The sequence below is a fragment of the Pleurodeles waltl genome, chromosome 3_1, assembly GCF_031143425.1.
Source record: "Pleurodeles waltl isolate 20211129_DDA chromosome 3_1, aPleWal1.hap1.20221129, whole genome shotgun sequence".
Taxonomy (NCBI): Eukaryota; Metazoa; Chordata; class Amphibia; order Caudata; family Salamandridae; genus Pleurodeles; species Pleurodeles waltl.
The window spans coordinates 1,651,735,065-1,651,754,275 of NC_090440.1; the positions used below are offsets into that span (position 1 = coordinate 1,651,735,065).

At 49.6% G+C, this 19,211-nt stretch overlaps 1 protein-coding gene across 1 annotated transcript in view; it reads right to left on the bottom strand.

Annotated features, from left to right (window-relative positions):
* LOC138283610 (dynein axonemal heavy chain 11-like) overlaps positions 1-19,211 on the bottom strand; it is a 2,790,563-nt gene that overhangs the window by 2,347,898 nt on the left and 423,454 nt on the right. The window contains exon 17 of the mRNA XM_069221547.1: positions 10,693-10,797. Within this exon, the coding sequence (XP_069077648.1) occupies positions 10,693-10,797 (105 nt within the window). The remainder of the gene's footprint in view (positions 1-10,692; positions 10,798-19,211) is intronic.

Below are 19,211 nucleotides of genomic sequence, written 5' to 3' on the forward strand. Positions count from 1 at the left end.
ACTTGCCACCAGTTTGGCCATATTTCAGAGCTGCAACATCACTGGAGTGCCCAAAAGCACAAGGTGTGCAATACTCAGAGACATGGCCAAGGTAAGAAAGGCTGAAAGACGACCACCACTGAACAAGACACACAAGCTGAAACGTCAAGACTGGGCCAAGAAATATCTCAAGACTGATTTTTCTAAGGTTTTATGGACTGATGAAATGAGAGTGAGTCTTGATGGGCCAGATGGATGGGCCCGTGGCTGGATTGGTAAAGGGCAGAGAGCTCCAGTCCGACTCAGACGCCAGCAAGGTGGAGGTGGAGTACTGGTTTGGGCTGGTATCATCAAAGGTGAGCTTGTGGGGCCTTTTCGGGTTGAGGATGGAGTCAAGCTCAACTCCCAGTCCTACTGCCAGTTCCTGGAAGACACCTTCTTCAAGCAGTGGTACAGGAAGAAGTCTGCATCCTTCAAGAAAAACATGATTTTCATGCAGGACAATGCTCCATCACACGCGTCCAAGTACTCCACAGCGTGGCTGGCAAGAAAGGGTATAAAAGAAGGAAATCTAATGACATGGCCTCCTTGTTCACCTGATCTGAACCCCATTGAGAACCTGTGGTCCATCATCAAATGTGAGATTTACAAGGAGGGAAAACAGTACACCTCTCTGAACAGTGTCTGGGAGGCTGTGGTTGCTGCTGCACGCAATGTTGATGGTGAACAGATCAAAACACTGACAGAATCCATGGATGGCAGGCTTTTGAGTGTCCTTGCAAAGAAAGGTGGCTATATTGGTCACTGATTTGTTTTTGTTTTGTTTTTGAATGTCAGAAATGTATATTTGTGAATGTTGAGATGTTATATTGGTTTCACTGATAATAATAAATAATTGAAATGGGTATATATTTTTTTTTGTTAAGTTGCCTAATAATTATGCACAGTAATAGTCACCTGCACACACAGATATCCCCCTAACATAGCTAAAACTAAAAACAAACTAAAAACTACTTCCAAAAATATTCAGCTTTGAGGGTAGGTCGCTCCCCCTGCCGCTGCAGCTCCTCCAAGTTCCCGAGTTCCTGTGTTCCTGAGACCCACCTAACTGTAAGTACCCCCCTCCTCCCAGCCCCTCGCCCTGCCCCGCGCCACTCACCTTCTCTCCTGCTCCTGCTTCTTTTCCTCCTCTCTGTCTCTTCCTCCTCGCTCCCCCTCTGCAATCTTCTTCTGTGTTCTTCTGTTCTTCTCTTCTGTTCTTCTGTTCTTCCCTTCTGTTCTTCTGTGTTCTTCCGGTCTTCTGTGTTCTTCTTCTCTGTTCTTCTCGGTGCTTCTGTGTTCTTCTTCTCGGTTCTTCTGTGTTCTTCTCTGTTCTTCTCTGTTCTTCTCTGTTCTTCTGCTCTTCCGATCTTCTGTGCTTCTGTCTTCTGTTCTTCTGTTCTTCTGTTCTTCTGCTCTTCTGGTCTTCTGGTCTTCTGTTCTTCTGTTCTTCCGTTCTTCTGTTCTTCTGCTCTTCTGGTCTTCTGGTCTTCTGTTCTTCCGGTCTTCTGTTCTTCTGTCTTCTGTTCTTCTGTCTTCTGTTCTCCTGTCTTCGGCTCTTCTACCTCCTCCGTCTTCTTCCCCCGAGCCTGCCCTCCTGCTCCTTCTTCATCCCCCTCCCTCACTCGCCTCCCCCTCTCTCACCCCTAGCTAACCCGTTCGCTATCTACCTCCCTCACTCCTCCTATCTTCCTATCTCTCTAGCTCCCTATCTCACTATCTAACTCCCCCACTCTCCACCTCCCCCTACCTACCTATCTGTCTATCTATCTATTTCCCTATCTATCGACTTCTCTATCTATTTTCTCTATCTATTTCTCTATCTCTCCCCCCCTCCCGCCACCCCCTCTACTACCTATCTCCCTATCCTCTCACTCTACCTCTCTCCCTCACCCACCTCTACAACCCCCCCTCCCCTATCTTCACAACCCTACTCCTATCTCTCTCCCTAATCTCCAAACCTCCCAACACTCACCCTCCTCCACCCTAAACCCCCTCCCCCAGCTCCTCTCACTCTACCTGTCCCCCCCCCCTCCCTCGCGCTTTCCCGCCGCGACCTCCTGCACGCCCCCGCCCCCCAGCTCCCATTCGCCCCCAGCTGACCCCTCCCCCCCCCTCCTACCTCTTATGGCGGCCGCTGCGCGACAGTGGTAGCGACCCTTGACCCAAGGGTAGGTCGCTCCCCCTGCCGCTGCAGCTCCTCCAAGTTCCCGAGTTCCTGTGTTCCTGAGACCCACCTAACTGTAAGTACCCCCCTCCTCCCAGCCCCTCGCCCTGCCCCGCGCCACTCACCTTCTCTCCTGTTCCTGCTTCTTTTCCTCCTCTCTGTCTCTTCCTCCTCGCTCCCCCTCTGCAATCTTCTTCTGTGTTCTTCTGTTCTTCTGTTCTTCCCTTCTGTTCTTCTGTGTTCTTCCGGTCTTCTGTGTTCTTCTTCTCTGTTCTTCTCGGTGCTTCTGTGTTCTTCTTCTCGGTTCTTCTGTGTTCTTCTCTGTTCTTCTCTGTTCTTCTCTGTTCTTCTCTGTTCTTCTGCTCTTCCGATCTTCTGTTCTTCTGTTCTTCTGTTCTTCTGTTCTTCTGTTCTTCTGTCTTCTGCTCTTCCGGTCTTCTGTTCTTCTGTCTTCTGTTCTTCTGTCTTCTGTTCTCCTGTCTTCGGCTCTTCTACCTCCTCCGTCTTCTTCCCCCGAGCCTGCCCTCCTGCTCCTTCTTCATCCCCCTCCCTCACTCGCCTCCCCCTCTCTCACCCCTAGCTAACCCGTTCGCTATCTACCTCCCTCACTCCTCCTATCTTCCTATCTCTCTAGCTCCCTATCTCACTATCTAACTCCCCCACTCTCCACCTCCCCCTACCTACCTATCTGTCTATCTATTTCCCTATCTATCGACTTCTCTATCTATTTTCTCTATCTATTTCTCTATCTCTCCCCCCCTCCCGCCACCCCCTCTACTACCTATCTCCCTATCCTCTCACTCTACCTCTCTCCCTCACCCACCTCTACAACCCCCCCTCCCCTATCTTCACAACCCTACTCCTATCTCACTCCCTAATCTCCAAACCTCCCAACACTCACCCTCCTCCACCCTAAACCCCCTCCCCCAGCTCCTCTCACTCTACCTGTCCCCCCCCTCCCTCGCGCTTTCCCGCCGCGACCTCCTGCACGCCCCCGCCCCCAGCTCCCATTCGCCCCCAGCTGACCCCTCCCCCCCCCTCCTACCTCTTGTGGCGGCCGCTGCGCGACTGCGCCGCTGGCGCGCCGGAGGCACGCCAGAGGCAAGCCCGTCTGCGCCCGTCCGCGCCTGGCCCGCGCCCAGCGCCACGACCCCTGGTCCCCAGCTCCCCCAAGCCCCGCTGATCCGCTACGACCCCACCACCCTCCACGCCCTCAACCCAGGGCGCTCCAAAACCTGCTTCCTAGCTCACCCCAAAGGCACCCATGGACCCTTCGCCTGCAACTCCTGCAAACGCATCTTCCACCACGCAACTACCACGACCACAAGCCCACGCGCCATCAACCACCTCAAGTGCATCCTGATCAACGCTCGTTCCGTCCACAAGCACGCCGTTGAACTTTGGGACCTCCTGGACTCCACAGCCCCGGACGTCGCCTTCATCACGGAGACCTGGATGAACGCCTCCTCTGCTCCAGACATCGCTACCGCCATCCCCGAAGGCTACAAGATCTCCAGAAAAGACCGCACCAACCAAGTAGGAGGAGGTGTCGCCATCATCTTCAAAGACTCCATCAGCGTCACCACCTCCACCGAAGACCCCCCCCTCGCCGCTGAACACCTGCATTTTCAGATTCGCACCGACCCAAGGACCACCCTCAGAGGATCCCTCGTCTACCGTCCTCCCGGACCTCGCGCCTCTTTCAGCGACGCCATCGCCGACTTCATCTCCCCGCACGCCCTCGCCTCACCGGACTACATCCTCCTAGGCGACCTCAACTTCCATCTGGAACAAAACAACGACCCCAACACCACCACCCTGCTCGACAACCTCGCCAACCTCGGCCTCAAACAACTGGTGAACACCGCCACCCACATCGCCGGACACACGCTCGACCCTATCTTCTCCGCCAGCAAACACGTCTTCTTCAGCCACACCTCTGCCCTACACTGGACCGACCACAGCTGCGTCCACTTCACATTCCGACGCGAGACCTCCCACCTCCGCACTCAACCCATCCCTCATCGACAGTGGAACAAGATCCCTGAAGAGCAACTCTTCTCCGCTCTCGCCGCCAACCAACCCACCCTCATCACCGACCCCAACGACGCAGCTCTCAACCTCACAAACTGGATCTCCAACTGCGCTGACAACCTTGCTCCCCTCAAACGCACGCATGCACAGACCAACACCAAAAAACCTCTCTGGTTCTCTGACACCCTCAAAGAATCAAAGAAAACTTGTCGTGCCCTTGAGAAGGCCTGGCGCAAGGACCACACCGCTGACAACATGACCGCCCTCAAGAACGCTACACGCGAACACCACCACCTGATCCGCACTGCCAAAAGGAACTTTTTCACCGACAGACTAGACAAAAACAGCCACAACAGCAGAGAACTCTTCAGCATCGTCAAAGAGTTCTCCAACCCCAGCGCCAACGCCGTCACGCCCTCACAGGATTTGTGCGAATCCCTCGCCACTTTCTTCCATCGCAAGATCAGCGACCTCCACGATAGCTTCGGACACCAGACCCAACCATACACCACTGAACCCGCTTCCCCGGACATCACCCTCAACAACTGGACCCACATCAACACGGAAGAAACCAAATCCATCATGAACTCTATCCACTCCGGCGCCCCTTCGGACCCCTGCCCGCACTTCATCTTTAACAAAGCCGACGACATCATCGCCCCGCACCTCCAGACCGTCATCAACTCTTCTTTTTCTTCTGCTACCTTCCCCGAATGCTGGAAGCACGCTGAAGTCAACGCCCTACTAAAGAAACCTACGGCTGACCCAAGCGACCTGAAAAACTTCCGCCCCATCTCTCTTCTACCTTTCCCAGCCAAGGTAATAGAAAAGACCGTCAACAAACAGCTGACCACCTTCCTGGAAGACGACAACCTGCTCGACCCTTCACAAACCGGATTCCGAACCAACCACAGCACGGAAACCGCCCTCATCTCAGTCACAGACGACATCAGAACCCTGATGGACAACGGTGAAAAGGTCGCCCTCATTCTCCTCGACCTCTCGGCTGCCTTTGACACCGTCTGTCACCGCACCCTAATCACCCGCCTACGCTCCACCGGGATCCAAGGCCAGGCCCTGGACTGGATCGCCTCCTTCCTCGCTAACCGCTCCCAAAGAGTTTACCTCCCTCCGTTTCGCTCAGAACCCACCAAGATCATCTGCGGCGTACCTCAAGGCTCATCGCTCAGCGCGACACTCTTCAATGTCTACATGAGCCCCCTCGCCGACATCGTACGCAAGCACGACATCATCATCACCTCCTACGCCGACGACACCCAACTTGTACTCTCCCTCACCAAGGACCCCACCAGCGCCAAGACCAACCTACAAGAGGGTATGAAGGACGTCGCAGATTGGATGAGGCTCAGCCGCCTAAAGCTGAACTCTGAAAAAACGGAAGTCCTCATCCTCGGCAACACCCCGTCCGCCTGGGATGACTCCTGGTGGCCCACGGCCCTCGGCACCGCACCGACCCCCGCAGACCACGCCCGCAACCTCGGCTTCATCTTGGACCCTCTTCTCACCATGACCAAGCAAGTCAACGCCGTGTCCTCCGCCTGCTTCCTCACTCTCCGCATGCTCCGTAAGATCTTCCGCTGGATCCCCGCCGACACCAGAAAAACCGTGACCCACGCCCTCGTCACGAGCCGCCTGGACTACGGCAACACCCTCTACGCCGGGACCACAGCCAAACTCCAAAACCGCCTGCAACGCATCCAAAACGCCTCGGCCCGCCTCATCCTCGACGTACCCCGCAGCAGCCACATCTCCGCACACCTGAGACACCTGCATTGGCTCCCAGTCAGCAAAAGGATCACCTTCCGTCTTCTCACCCACGCACACAAAGCCCTCCACAACAAGGGACCGGAATACCTCAACAGACGCCTCAGCTTCTACGTCCCCACCCGCCCCCTCCGCTCCGCTGGCCTCGCACTTGCTGCCGTCCCTCGCACCCGCCGCTCCACGGCGGGTGGGAGATCTTTCTCCTTCCTGGCGGCCAAGACCTGGAACTCCCTCCCCACCAGCCTCAGGACCACCCAGGACCACTCCGCTTTCCGGAGACTCCTAAAGACTTGGCTGTTCGAGCAGCGATAACCCCCCCTTTCCCCCCTAGCGCCTTGAGACCCGCACGGGTGAGTAGCGCGCTTTACAAATGTTAATGATTTGATTTGATTTGATATTAATGAGTTTTTTGGGTTCATTGAGAACATGGTTGTTGTTCAATAATAAAATGAATCCTCAAAAATACAACTTGCCTAATAATTCTGCACTCCCTGTATATTACCTAGTGTTGGTTGCCACTAGGTAGGTAATAACTTTGGTGCAGTTTGATGAATCTTCACAAACTTTTCCCAAAAAATATGAAGCTCATTCAGCATTTGTCTGAAAAATATAGGAGAGATTCATCAAGCGGGGGGGCAAGAAAAAAGGGGGGGGGGGGGCAAAATGTTTTTTTGCCCATGCATTTTACATAGGGATTTTGAACAGGAACAGCGCCCGTACCACCAGACGGAATTACACCTAATTTGCCAGAAAGATAGCTCTCGGTGCAGAAAGAAACCTTTTTATTATTTGGTGTAAATCCATTCAGTAGTTTCTGAGTAATTAAAGAAAAAAACAAATTTTAATATATAGGGATGGGAAGGCTCCGTGAACCCTCCGATCTCGTGGTGAGATCTGACTGGTTGCCAACAGTTCAACAAGAAAGTGTTGAGAGCCATGTTGGGACTCGACTCCAGCCGAGTCCCTGAAAAAAAGATCAAAAAAGTGAAAAGGGGCCAGGGTAGCGACACTTTGACCCCTTAACGTTGGTACTGGGGACTACCTGAGAGCAAAAAAAGCATTTTTTTCTTTCTGAATTTTCGGTGGGAGTTGCGATGGATCCACAGATCTGCTGAAAACAAAAACAACAAGTGCAGGCTACTGCGCTTGCTTCAGTGAAGCCGCCAGGGTGGGCCAGACTTTGAAGGGGAAGATGCATAGACCCCGCAGACCCGGGACCCACCACCTCCGTCTGGTTTTATACAAAATGGATGCAGGGGGTTCACCACCAACCTGGAGCACAATTACAAATGAAATGCGAGAGGGCCATCCAGCTCCCCTGCAGCCACAGGGACCATCACCTCCCTGGGGCACAACTTGAAATCCAATGAGTTGGGGCACCCAGCACCCATGCTTCCCTGGGGACCACCACCTCCCCGGGCAACTATTTGGCTCTGTCAAAGAGCTCATGATGGTCCTGGGAACTGCCACCCACCAGGGCCAGCTCCTGGTATGTCCCAGAGTGCCCACCCCTGAGAGATAGCTGTTTGCTTTTGCTCGGTAGGAGCTGACAGCACTCACAAAGTAAAAGCAAAAAAATATCCGCTTTCTGACAGGAGGAGCTGTCAAGCAGCTCCCACTAGCAGAAAGCAGAGTTTTCATCTGTTTTCTTGCATGCAAATATGCATGCAGGGGAACAGATGAAAACATTGCTCCCGCAAGATCAGAGCTGCTATTGAAAGCAGCTCCCTGATTGTTGGAGCAATGCCGGCTCCCGCAGGATGTGGGGAGCTGGCTCGGACCGCAGAAGCCTAGAAGCTTCCCCTGTGGTCCTGTCACTCTCTCCATCTCTTTTCCATCCTGTCAGGGGATGGAAGAGAGAGCGAGAATGCCATTGCATAGGTCTCTCCATACAATGACTTCAAAGAGTCAGACTAGCAAGATGTTTGGTACGAATGTCATAGTTACATTTGGATGCAGAACAGAGTCACTTCTGGCCTAATAGTCAAGGTCGTGTGCTGACACTCAGTATGCTGAAGGTTCAAATCCTAGTATTGCTTGGCAGTGTTCTGTTTATTTTCTAGTGTTTTCACAGCTAAATATTCCTAGTGATGGAACACTGAAGTCTTTTTACCATCAAAATCTGTGGGTTGAATGTCATAGCTATGTCTGGAGAGGGCATGTTAAGGAGTCTCCTCTGGCCTAGTGGTTAAGGTCTCAGACATGTACACTAAAGGTTAAGGGTTCTAGTCTAGGTGAGTCTGTGGCCATTTCCTGCTTTAGTTTCTTTTCAACTATAAATATTTCAGTTACATAATGAAAGCTGATCTCACTCTTTTTATTTGACAAAAACATTTTCCTTTTGACTTTTTCCAGAAATATCTCATTTTAAGTATATCATTTATCAAAGACTAAATCGCCGTCTCTCTCTTAATCTTTCACTACCTCTCACAAGGTTGGGTGGTTATAGGCGGTTGGCCACAGGGCCTGGCCTTAATCTGTATATCTAGAAGTGCAAAGGCTTCGGAAATCCACCTGATATCGTGCAGAGACCTCATTGGCTGCCAACACTTCAACCAGGAAGTGTTGTCAGCCATCTTGGCTTCAGCCGAGTCCCAGAAAAAAAGCTAAAAAAAACAAAATGGGCTAGGGTAGGGACACCCTGACCCCTTAGTTCTGGTGTTGGCGTCCCAAAGTGAGGCCACGAGGGTAAAAAAGAACTTTTTAAGAAAGATTTTGCTGTGAATTTGCGATGGGATCACAAATCGCTGGCAAATTTTTTTTTGTGAAAAACAAGCGACCAGGGGGGCATATAAAAAATAAAGAAGGGGGTACACAGAGTCCCCCTCTTAGGGCTTATTTAAGCCCCAGGCATCACCACCTCCCCGGGGCTTCTATTTATTAGTATGCAGGGACATAAATTTACTATAAATATTTCAGTTACATACTGAAAGCTCATCTCCTTTTTTTTAATTGACAAAAACATTTTCCTTTTCAATCTGTCCAGAAATATCTCATTTTAAGTATATCATTCATCAAAACCTAAATCGCCATCTCTCTCTCAATCTTTCACTAGCTCTCTCTCAGGGTTGGGTAGTTATCGAGGGTTGGCCACAGGGCCTGGCCCTAATTTGTATATCTAGAAGCACGAAGGCTTCACAAATCCTCCTGATCTTGTGCAGAGATTTCATTGCCTGACAACACTTCAACCAGGAAGTGTTGCCAGCCATCTTGGCTTCAGCTGAGACCCAGAAAAAAAGTAAAAAAAGAAAAGGGGCCAGCTTAGGGATGCTGGTGTCGCAAAGGGACCCTACCAGGGCAAAAAAACACTTTTTAAGAAAGATTTTTCTGTGAATTTGTGACAGGGTCGTGAATCCCTGGCAACATTTTTTTTTTTTAAACAAGTGGCCGGGGGGGGGGGGGGGGGAGCACTTAAAAAATAAAGCAGAGAGTAGGGTACACAGGGTTCCCCTCTTAGGGCTTATTTCAGCCCCAGGGATCACCACCTCCCAGGGGCTTATATTTATTAGTATGCAGGGAGCTGTGCAGCCCCCAAACCCTGGGGACTACCACCTCCCCAAGGCAAAATTACTTATAGCAGGGCGGTCCTGTGGACCCCCCCCCCCGATGCCCCGGAAACCACCACCTCCCTGAAGCTAACATTCAATTATATGTGGGGGCCACCACCTCCCTGGGGATGAATGAAAATTATGTAGAGTGTCTGTTATGGACCCCCAGGGACCACCACCTTCCTGGGGCAAGTTATTGCAAATAAGGGTGGGGACTGCCAACTCCCCAGGGCACCATAGCAGTATCTTTAAAATGTTTGTGGTGAATTAGCAGTCACGAATCTGTGGCAATATTTTTTTTTTAAAACCAAGCAGAGACTCCTGCTCTTGTGTTAATACAGTCCCCGGGTGGGCCAGCTCTTGGGGGCTTATAAAAATAAAGGAGAGGGGCACACAAGGCCCCCTTCCTATGGCTTATTTATTCCCCGGAGACCACCACCTCCTTGAGGCTTATATCTATTCATATGCTGGGGCCATGTGGCCCCCTACTCCCCGGGGACACCACCTCCCTGGGGTAGAATTACTTATAGTAGTAGGGGTCCTAGGACCTGCCCTCAGCCCCAGGGACCGCCACCTCCCGGGGGAAGAATGAAAATGATGTAGGGGGCCCATGGCAGACCCCCAGCCCAAGGGACCACCAATTCACCCCTCCCCCCTTCTCCTATCCGCCAATTCAGACATGGAGGTCGGACGCCACTTTTTTCTTCTGTAAAGCACAATCAAATCTGCAGGGTGGGAAGGGTGTCTGGGTTCCCGCTGGCATCCCCTTTTCCCTCTCCCACCATCTACACAGGCGGTATTTCTTGGCAGCAACGGAGGTTCTAATGCGGGCTTTCATCTATGGTACCACCAACATCTAGATACGGAGGGTGGACCATCCAGGGCAGTGGACAGGTTTCCAGTCGAGTCAAGTGTTACCACCAAGATCTAAAACAGGCCCTTAGAAATATAATTTCCAAGTATAAACAGGGAAAAAAGCTAAAACATATTCACTTTTCTCATTGGACAAAAATGTGACCTCATATTAGACATAAAACTTGGAATTACTTCCATAACGTAATTATGATGAAGGTGTTTCTACACCAGATATGCAAAGTAACTTGCAGAATAAGGCACATTTAGTTATTTATTGCCTCTTACCTTGTGAAGCATTTCACGTTTGGAATATAACACCATGGCAACCTCCGGTATTTCAGTATGTTTTAACATCTCCAGGTATTTCACTTCACGAAGGACAGCCAACAGCTACAATGATATTATTAATACATTTTCAACATGAAAATGTTTGCTCTCTTAGTTATTAACACAAGTGAATTAAATATAGAAACATTTATACATTCTCAATGGAAAAAAATAAATTTGGTATCCTTTCAAATTTTTGTCACCCAGAACATAAAGAGCTCAAAGGCTGTACAAGATAATACTCTTTCCAAGCTCAGTGAAGAACGATTCATCTCGTAGCATGTGAAATGAATATACAACTGTGTATTTTTTAAAGCAAAAATAGAAAGTACACATTCGAAGATTTTTTCCAAGATTGTGGTGTTGGCTACAACAGTGGCATGTGCCATAATAAGTAGAAAAAGAAATGCATGCTGTTTCGGGATCTATTTAGTAATCATTGTGTACCCACCGTTTTATTTTCTTTGGTAGGAACACAATTTTATGGCGAGCCTGCGACAGCATGCTCTTGCACCTGCGCTCTCACTAGTGAGACTCTTGTGTGCAATAATGGGCTTGAAACTCACCCATAGCTTAATATTTATCGTCATCATTGTCACTCTTCTTTGCTGCCTTCTCATTGGGCAATGCATGCCATGTGTCACTCAGCAGCAGCCTCCACAAATCTCAATGGGGAGGGGGTTGAAGGGGACGGGGAAAAAACAAAAACATTTAAAAACAAAAAGATATTTACCTTCTACTGCTGCCGTCTCCTGCGGCCTCGCTCGTCGCTCCTCTTCCTGTGGTGTCCCAGCGTTCACCAGGACACCAGAACGGGCTCCCTAGCAATCCCGGTGCTGCTTTCATGCTAAGGATAGCATGAAAGCAGCACCAGGATTGGTCGGAGCTACTCGGACTGCCGCTCCGACACAGCCCTGGAGTCTGTGCAGTTTCTCTAGCCGGGCTGAGATGCCTGGCCAAACACACATGCGCATTTAGGTGCACTCGCTGCTCTTTCCCCCCACATCCTGAAGCTCAGTCCTACCCTGTACTCCTGGCTGAGCCAGCAGATGAAAAATGAAACAATCGTAGAACTATTGTTTCTTTTTAATCTTCTTACTCTTGGCCAGGGGGGTGACGCTCCTCCTCCATAGCAGAGGAGCTGCCCCTGGTGTCACTTCCTTTGTGTTCCATGGTGCAAGTACCAAGCACATTTTTATTAGCTTTAATAAGTATTCCTCCACTGGCCGTCTGATGCTCACAATGGAATTCGGGTACTAATTGCTCTATGGTGCGGTCACAATGCTGGTTGCATCATACGTCTTTTTTTTAACTTATCCCCACCCCTCCCTGTTTCTTCTCCCCTTTGTACCCTCAAAACACAGCTGCAAAAGGTGCAGAGTAGCATCAGGACCCACCGGTCATCCCCAACCCTAACGTTTTTCTTTTCCCATATATGTAGCAGGACGCACTGTGGAAGATACTTGTACATGAAACCATCAAAAATAAAAAATGCCATACACTCCACGTCCTATAACACTTGTCAGGCTCTAAAACCCCATTGCATCCCAGACTCTTAACTTTGGCAATTTTTGGGGGGAAGATGGAAGTTAGAGCTATTAATATCGTTGGTTGACACATAAAGTGATCGTTTCTGGATCCTTTCTCTTTTTCCACTTGCATAACTTAAAATATCTGGAAAAGTAAGTTCTAATGCATACTTCCACTTCCGCAGTTTAAGAAAATCTGTGAGCCTGAGAAAGTCACTTTATCTCCATATGCCTCAGTTCCCTCATCTGTCAAAGTTGTGAGTGCTTTGATGCCGCCTAGTTCGATATCAAGCGCTTAAAAAAACACAAATCCACCTTTCAAAGGAAGCGACCTGTTGGCATTAGCCTGTTAGGGAAGCTCCTGGGTTCCCTGCATGCCAGGTCTATGGGTTGTTTTGTTGCAGAGTGTTCTTTTTTTAGGTGTCCTATTTATTAACAGATCATTTGTGAGAAACACTGATTAGTGGTCTCTTTTTGCTGTTTGTTTTGCTAGCTTTAATACGTGGCAACAATTTGCCCAACTTGGAAAGAAAATCGCTCTCCCTCCCTCTGGCAATTAACAAAAGTAAGCAACCAGTTGGCCATTTACTGCTTCTGTCTGCACCACGTATGCTGGTGAGTTATCCATGTATTCCCAAACTGTCTCGCGAAAGCGCTCTGTCCCATGGTATTTCATGCGGGCTAGTTCTAGCATTATACAATGCAGTTTACTGTAATGAGTTTACTTTCTTTATCATTTAGAATTATGCATTAAGCAGCAAAATAGGTGTGAAAGCATAGAAGCAAAATGGTCTTTGCGCACACTATCAAGTTTGCTTGTGCACATGATAACTCTTGTCGTAAGCAGTGAGGAATAACATCCCAAAATGGTTTGTGTGCTTGATTTGTGGGCCCATATTGTCTCTGCCACACAGGTTCCATGTGCAGTTTCTAATGCACAAGCAAAAATCAGGAGTGTGAGGTATTTGCGTTCAAATCGTAATAGGTGCAAAGTGAAAACCTGGGGCAAAATACTTTGGTGCCTGATTTTTAGGTTGAGCATGAGCTCTTGCTTGTGAGAGTCCTGTATTCAATAAAGGCCTTTGAACCCACTCATAGCTTTCTGTTTGTTGGCATCATTGTCACTCTGATCGGGGCAGGGCAGGCTGTCATTGCCAGCGGCCACAGCAATCCGGGACCCTTAGTAGACAGTGGCAGCAACAGCTAACAGCCACCACAGCTTGCCGGATATAAGTTGGGGGGAGCACCTTGCAGCAACTCCCTCCTCTTCAGCCTGAAGTGCCCCAGGACAACCCATAAAAGGGGCAGCACCCCTTCAGAGGGACCCTCCCCTCAGGCCTTACAACCTCTAGGGAGGTGACTAGCCGGATCCGCCTTCTGTCTGCACACCATCAGGAGGTGAGTGACTGCGCTGTCTCCCTTACGTACCAAGAGACATACGCCTCACATCACTTTCTTCCTACTCTCCTCTTCTGAACCCCCTCATACTGAGGGACCTTGTGTCAGGTGGTGCACAGAGTTCCATGGTGGTTCCACAACTCTCCTCCCAAACGACTGGCATCAGCCCAGCCCCAATAAATCAGTGGGGGGGCTCTTCGTGACCCCCATCTCTGCCCTCATATAAGGGTGTGCAGGGGACTAAGAAACTGCTAGCCATAACCTACCTGACAAAAGCACCCTTACCAGAAAAAGCCCTGTAATTGGCCTATGACTCCAACTCACCTGTTGACCTGATCGCCTCACTCACCCGCTCTTTTCAAAGACTAGTACCTCTTTGAGCATTGGCGACTCCTTGACCAAATGCGTCTCACACCTGATCAGGGATGTATTAATTGTTCTCCCTTTTCTATGGCGCTACCACTCCCAGATCAGGCATTGTCAACTCTGTCAGTGACTCTGTCGAGCCAGCTGCCATGGGGACCAAAAAGACTTGATTAATCTGGATCCGTAACTGTAGCATTTCGAAATCAGCTGTTTTCCCACATCATAAACGTGAGGTGCGTACTCCTGCCCTCCTCCATCAAGCACAGGCTTGGCTCCACTACACCAGCACTACCTTCTATGGTCCCAGATACAACATCTCCGGAAGCTGCTCCGCAGCTCTCCATGTCTGACAAACTGGACAAAGTCCTAACGGCAATAGAACACTCCAGAGTTTCCATGGAAGCAAGCAAGTGTTCCCTGGCCTCGGAGCTCGAATTTGTGTGCGACGACCACTGCAAACTCGTAGATAAGGTCACCAATGGTGAGAAAGTGCTGGCAGTCCTACAACCACTGGCAGAGGATAACCGAGCGGCAATCCGGGACCTGCAGGAGTGGGTGAGAATCCTCAAGAACAGGGCAGAAGACGCTGAGGGAAGCTCACGAAGAAGCAACGTGAGGATCTAGGGAGTACAGGAGGGCACAGAGAGTCAAGAGCCTATCTCCTACTTGGAGACCTGGTACAAGACATTTACTACATTACCAGATCCCTTCACCTTTTTCTCTCTGGAAAGAGCCCATCAGGTCCCCGTTCCCCACCCACCCACCAGGCCCATGCCATGTCCCATGTTGGCAAAACTTCTCCACTACAGAGACCGCAATGCTATCCTGCAGGCAGCCAGGTGGGCTGCCCACTTTGAAAAGGAAGACAAAGTTGTAATACTTTTCCTGGACTACACCAGTACTGCACAGCACCAGCTTCTCATTTATTGAAGTTAAACACCATCTATGTCAACTGGGCATCCTGTACTCACTCTTGTATCCAGCCCACCTCAAAATCATGGTCGATGACACAACTTTGTTTTTCACAGACCGTAAAGATACCTGGGACTGGGTGAAAAAGTGCAAAGGTGGTCACCCACTGGAGAGAAGGGAACCTCCACAGCCCCCCAAAATCTCAAAGAAAATACACAGGCAAGAGATGGGAGGGGGCAGTCGCGCAACCTATCCCAGAGAAACCCCCAACCTAAAACAGATCACCGCAGAACTAAAATGGTCTCTGGAAGTGGTTGCCACTCTGGGTACCAATGCTGAAGCCACAGATGACAAGAGTGGACCATATATCTTCTCTTCAGAAGACAACACCGTCCTTTCGGACGATTCTCTTCATGACTCACAGTCACTCACACTAATTACCCCCTAAACAGCAGATACTTTAATCTAAGAAATCACCCCTTTTTTGCCCTTCCTGCAGGCTCCTTAGGCACCACCCACTCTTCCAAGGCACCTACTGCCCGCACACCCCATTCTAGACTACCACCCACTCTATTCGCTCACGACCTAATAGGGGACCTCCGCTCCTCCTACACCCTTGACCACCAGAAGGGACTTCACTTCTGAATTCCCCCCACCTCGGGCTCTTGGACGACCTGAGCTTAGGGAATCTAGGGCACCCGGCAGCCCCCCACAGGCCCAACATCACCAACACAATGCTCCATAGGGCATGCCAACCCTATCCATCCTTCATACAGCTTACCACACCCCCAAGTACTTCCAGGGCATATTGCCTATACACAGTTTGGGTGTATTACCAGTTGCAATATCCCCCCATTATTCTTCTAGTTCACACGTTAATTAGTTTCCCCTCCCCTGCCTAGTACAGGCAACAGAAATTCAGTATTGCATGGCCCAATTAATGTAGCTGGAAAGGTTTGGTACTTAGACAGGCTCACGGTGATCCATAACAGACAGATCTCTCAGGTCCTGCTGCACCTAAGTGGGATGACCTACAAGACTGAGACCCCCACAGGGTCCACCCATCACACATGCAGAACGTATCCACTGACACACTCTATGGTCCTCATGTTTGACATTCACTTTCTCTCTCTCAATGTCAGTGGCCTCCATACAGCTAGGAAGAGATACGCAGTCTATTCCTACGCTAAAAGACAAGAAGCCCACATAGGGCCAGATGTATCAAGCTATTTTGCATTCGCAAACGGTGCGAATGCCCGTTTGCGAATGCAAAATGCCATTTCAGAATGTATAAAATACATTCTGAATGCAATTTTAAGGAATCGCTAAAATAGCGATTCCTTAAAATTGCGACCCTTTTTAGAGAGTCGCAAATTGAGACTCTCTAAATTAGAAATCGCAAATAAGGATTCCTTATTTGCGATTCCTTAGCACATGTATGAAGCAATTCCTAAATGCGATTTTGGCATTTAGGAATCACTAATTACCACCAAGGTGAACTTGGTGGTAACCATGTGCAGAATTTAAAAATGCATTTAAAATGCATTTTTAAATTGTACATGTAAAGCACACATGCCCTTTTGGCATGTGTGCACCTTATATGTCCCCCAATTTTTTTTAGGGTTGCAGCAGAGGGGGCCTTAGGCCCCCAGCACCTTTGGGTTTTGCATTTCCAAAATTGCGATTTCTGGTTCAGTAATAGCATTTGCGATTTTTAAGAAATCTCTATTACCGATTTGCAAATGTGATTCATGGCACTTTGCGAGTCGGAAATAGCGATTTCTTAAAAATCGCTATTTCCGAATCGCAAATGGCCTTGATGGTACATCTGGCCCATAGTAAAGTTGAATTTAAGATTCTGTGTTTGAAAATGCCACTTTGAGAAAGTGAGCATTTTCTTGCTTATACCATTTCTGTGACTGCCTGTTTGTGGATTCCCCGTCTGGGTCAGTGTGACAGTTGGGCTGGTTGCACCTCACACTAGACAGTGACACAAAAGGAGCTGGGGTGTAGTCTGCATTTCCTGATGAGCCATCTGTGCTAGGAGGGAGGGGAGGAGTGGTCACTTACACCTGAAAGGGCTGTGCCTGTCCTCACACAATGCAGTCTCCGACCCCCTGGTGAGTGTCTGGACCTGGCCTGGGCAAGGGAGGATTTTGCATTCAAAAGAGACTTTACTTTGAAGTAGACCTACTTCAAAGGAGAAATTGGGTATGAGAAGGGCACCCAAAACCACAGACTTTAGATCACTTCTGGAAATCAAGAGGAACCTCTGCCTGGAGAAGAGCTGAAGAGCTGAGGAGAAGTGCTGCCCTGCCTGTGACTGTGCTTTGTGGAGCTATCCTGCAGTTGCTGCTTCTGCCAGAGTAAGAGGGCAAAGACTGGACTTTGTGTGCCTTCCATCTTGTGAAGAAATCTCCAAGGGCTTGATTTAGAGCTTGCCTCCTGTTGTTTGAAGTCTCAGGGACAGCAAAGTCTTCTCTCTGCCAGCACCTGGAGTCTCTGGAGGGACTCCTGCTCTGACAAGTGGTGCCCTATCCAGTCCCTGTGCCCTGGTGGAAATCCAAGGAAATCGGCTTCGGACGACTTCGAACTGAGGCCGCTACTGAACCCAGTGACACCGCCTGCACCCGACTCCGTGATCTTCGCTGGAACGCGACAACCTTCGCAGGCCCGACGCCGCTGCAGCCCCGCTGAAGTCCGCAACTCCGTGGAAGTCCCCGCACCACGTCATGACCGACGCCGCTCGAAGTGCACGGATTCAACTTTTCGCACCGACGCCGCAATCCCCTACTTCGCGCATCGACTTGTTTTCACTCTTCACCAAAGGTACTGTACTTGGGGGTCTACGCGACTCCGTGTCCAGTGCCGCTGGTGTCGGCTTGTTGTGAACGACTCCGTCACGACGCCATGTTAACACCTCATCGAAGCATTTTGTGTTTCTAAGCGCTATTTTTTTGTTTAATCTTATAAAATTCATAACTTGACTTGTGTATGTCGGATTTTTGTCGTTTTAGTCTTGTTTTGTTTAGATAATTATTTCCTATTTTTCTAAACTGTTGTTGTGTCATTTTGTAGTGTTTTCATTAAGTTACTGTGTGTGTTGGTACAAATACTTTACACCTAGGACTCTGAAGTTAAGCCTACTGCTCTGCTAAGCTACCAAGGGGGTAAGCAGGGGTTAGCTGAGGGTGATTCGCAGCAGCAGGAGTCTGTGTTAATTCGACAGCATCTGCATGATGCCCTCTTTCTCCAGACCATCCCTCCATGAGACATACGTCTTGGGGAAGAACAGCTTCCCTGGTGCCACAAGGTGAACCAATATTTAGGGGTGCGCATGTAGCATTCCCCTTCTGATCTCTACGAGGGCAATTACCACAGGGCCTTAACTGGAATCCACTTGCTGGTAAATTTCTGGCAACCATTATCATTGGCACCGATCGGGAAAATCGCACTCTAAAAAATGGTCCTGTTACCCCACCTCCTATACTTCTTTGCAAACTTACCTCGGTTACCTCAAAGAACTTTCTTCACTGAGCTTGATTCACTCCTAGGTACACTTGTATGGGGTAGTGGATGATGCCGTGTCACCCTTAAAAAGCTCCAAGTCACAGTGGGATAAGGCAGACTCAGTGACCCTTCCTTCAAAGGATACTTTTTAGCTGCCCAATTAGAATGGCATTTGTGCTGGACAGCACAGAGACATATGGAGGAAGTTTTCAATGAACAAGGCCCCATCCCAGTAGTGACACTCCACAGGTATCTTGTACCTAAGGCAGTGCCTCCCTCACTGTGACCATTACAGGTGGCGATAGCATGCTCATGTATGATCCGCACACACCATCATGTGTCCAGAAGACCCGCATATATGCCATCCCTGTCCCTCGTTGGCCTCCCCCACTTACTGCGTTATTACACAGCCAGAGCCTTGCAGCACTGGTCTGACTACTCAGTAGTTTAAGATAGTGACCTGTATTTGGAAGCCCGCTTACTCACCTTTGAACAATTGTCTGTGAATTACAGCCTTCCACTGTGACAATTTTTTCTCCAGCAAGTCCATGCCACCCTCCGAGCCCTATGGGGCCACGTAACAAAGAACTCCTACCCGCCCGGTATTACACACAATACCCCTTGTGGGCGACAATCGTCACTAAATAACTTAGGGCTTTAAAAAGCCACCCGTGACCTCACAAACACTTCACTTATTACACTAAGACACAAGTGGGAGTATGACATTGGGAGGGCTCTCCATGACAAAGAGTGGATGTAGGC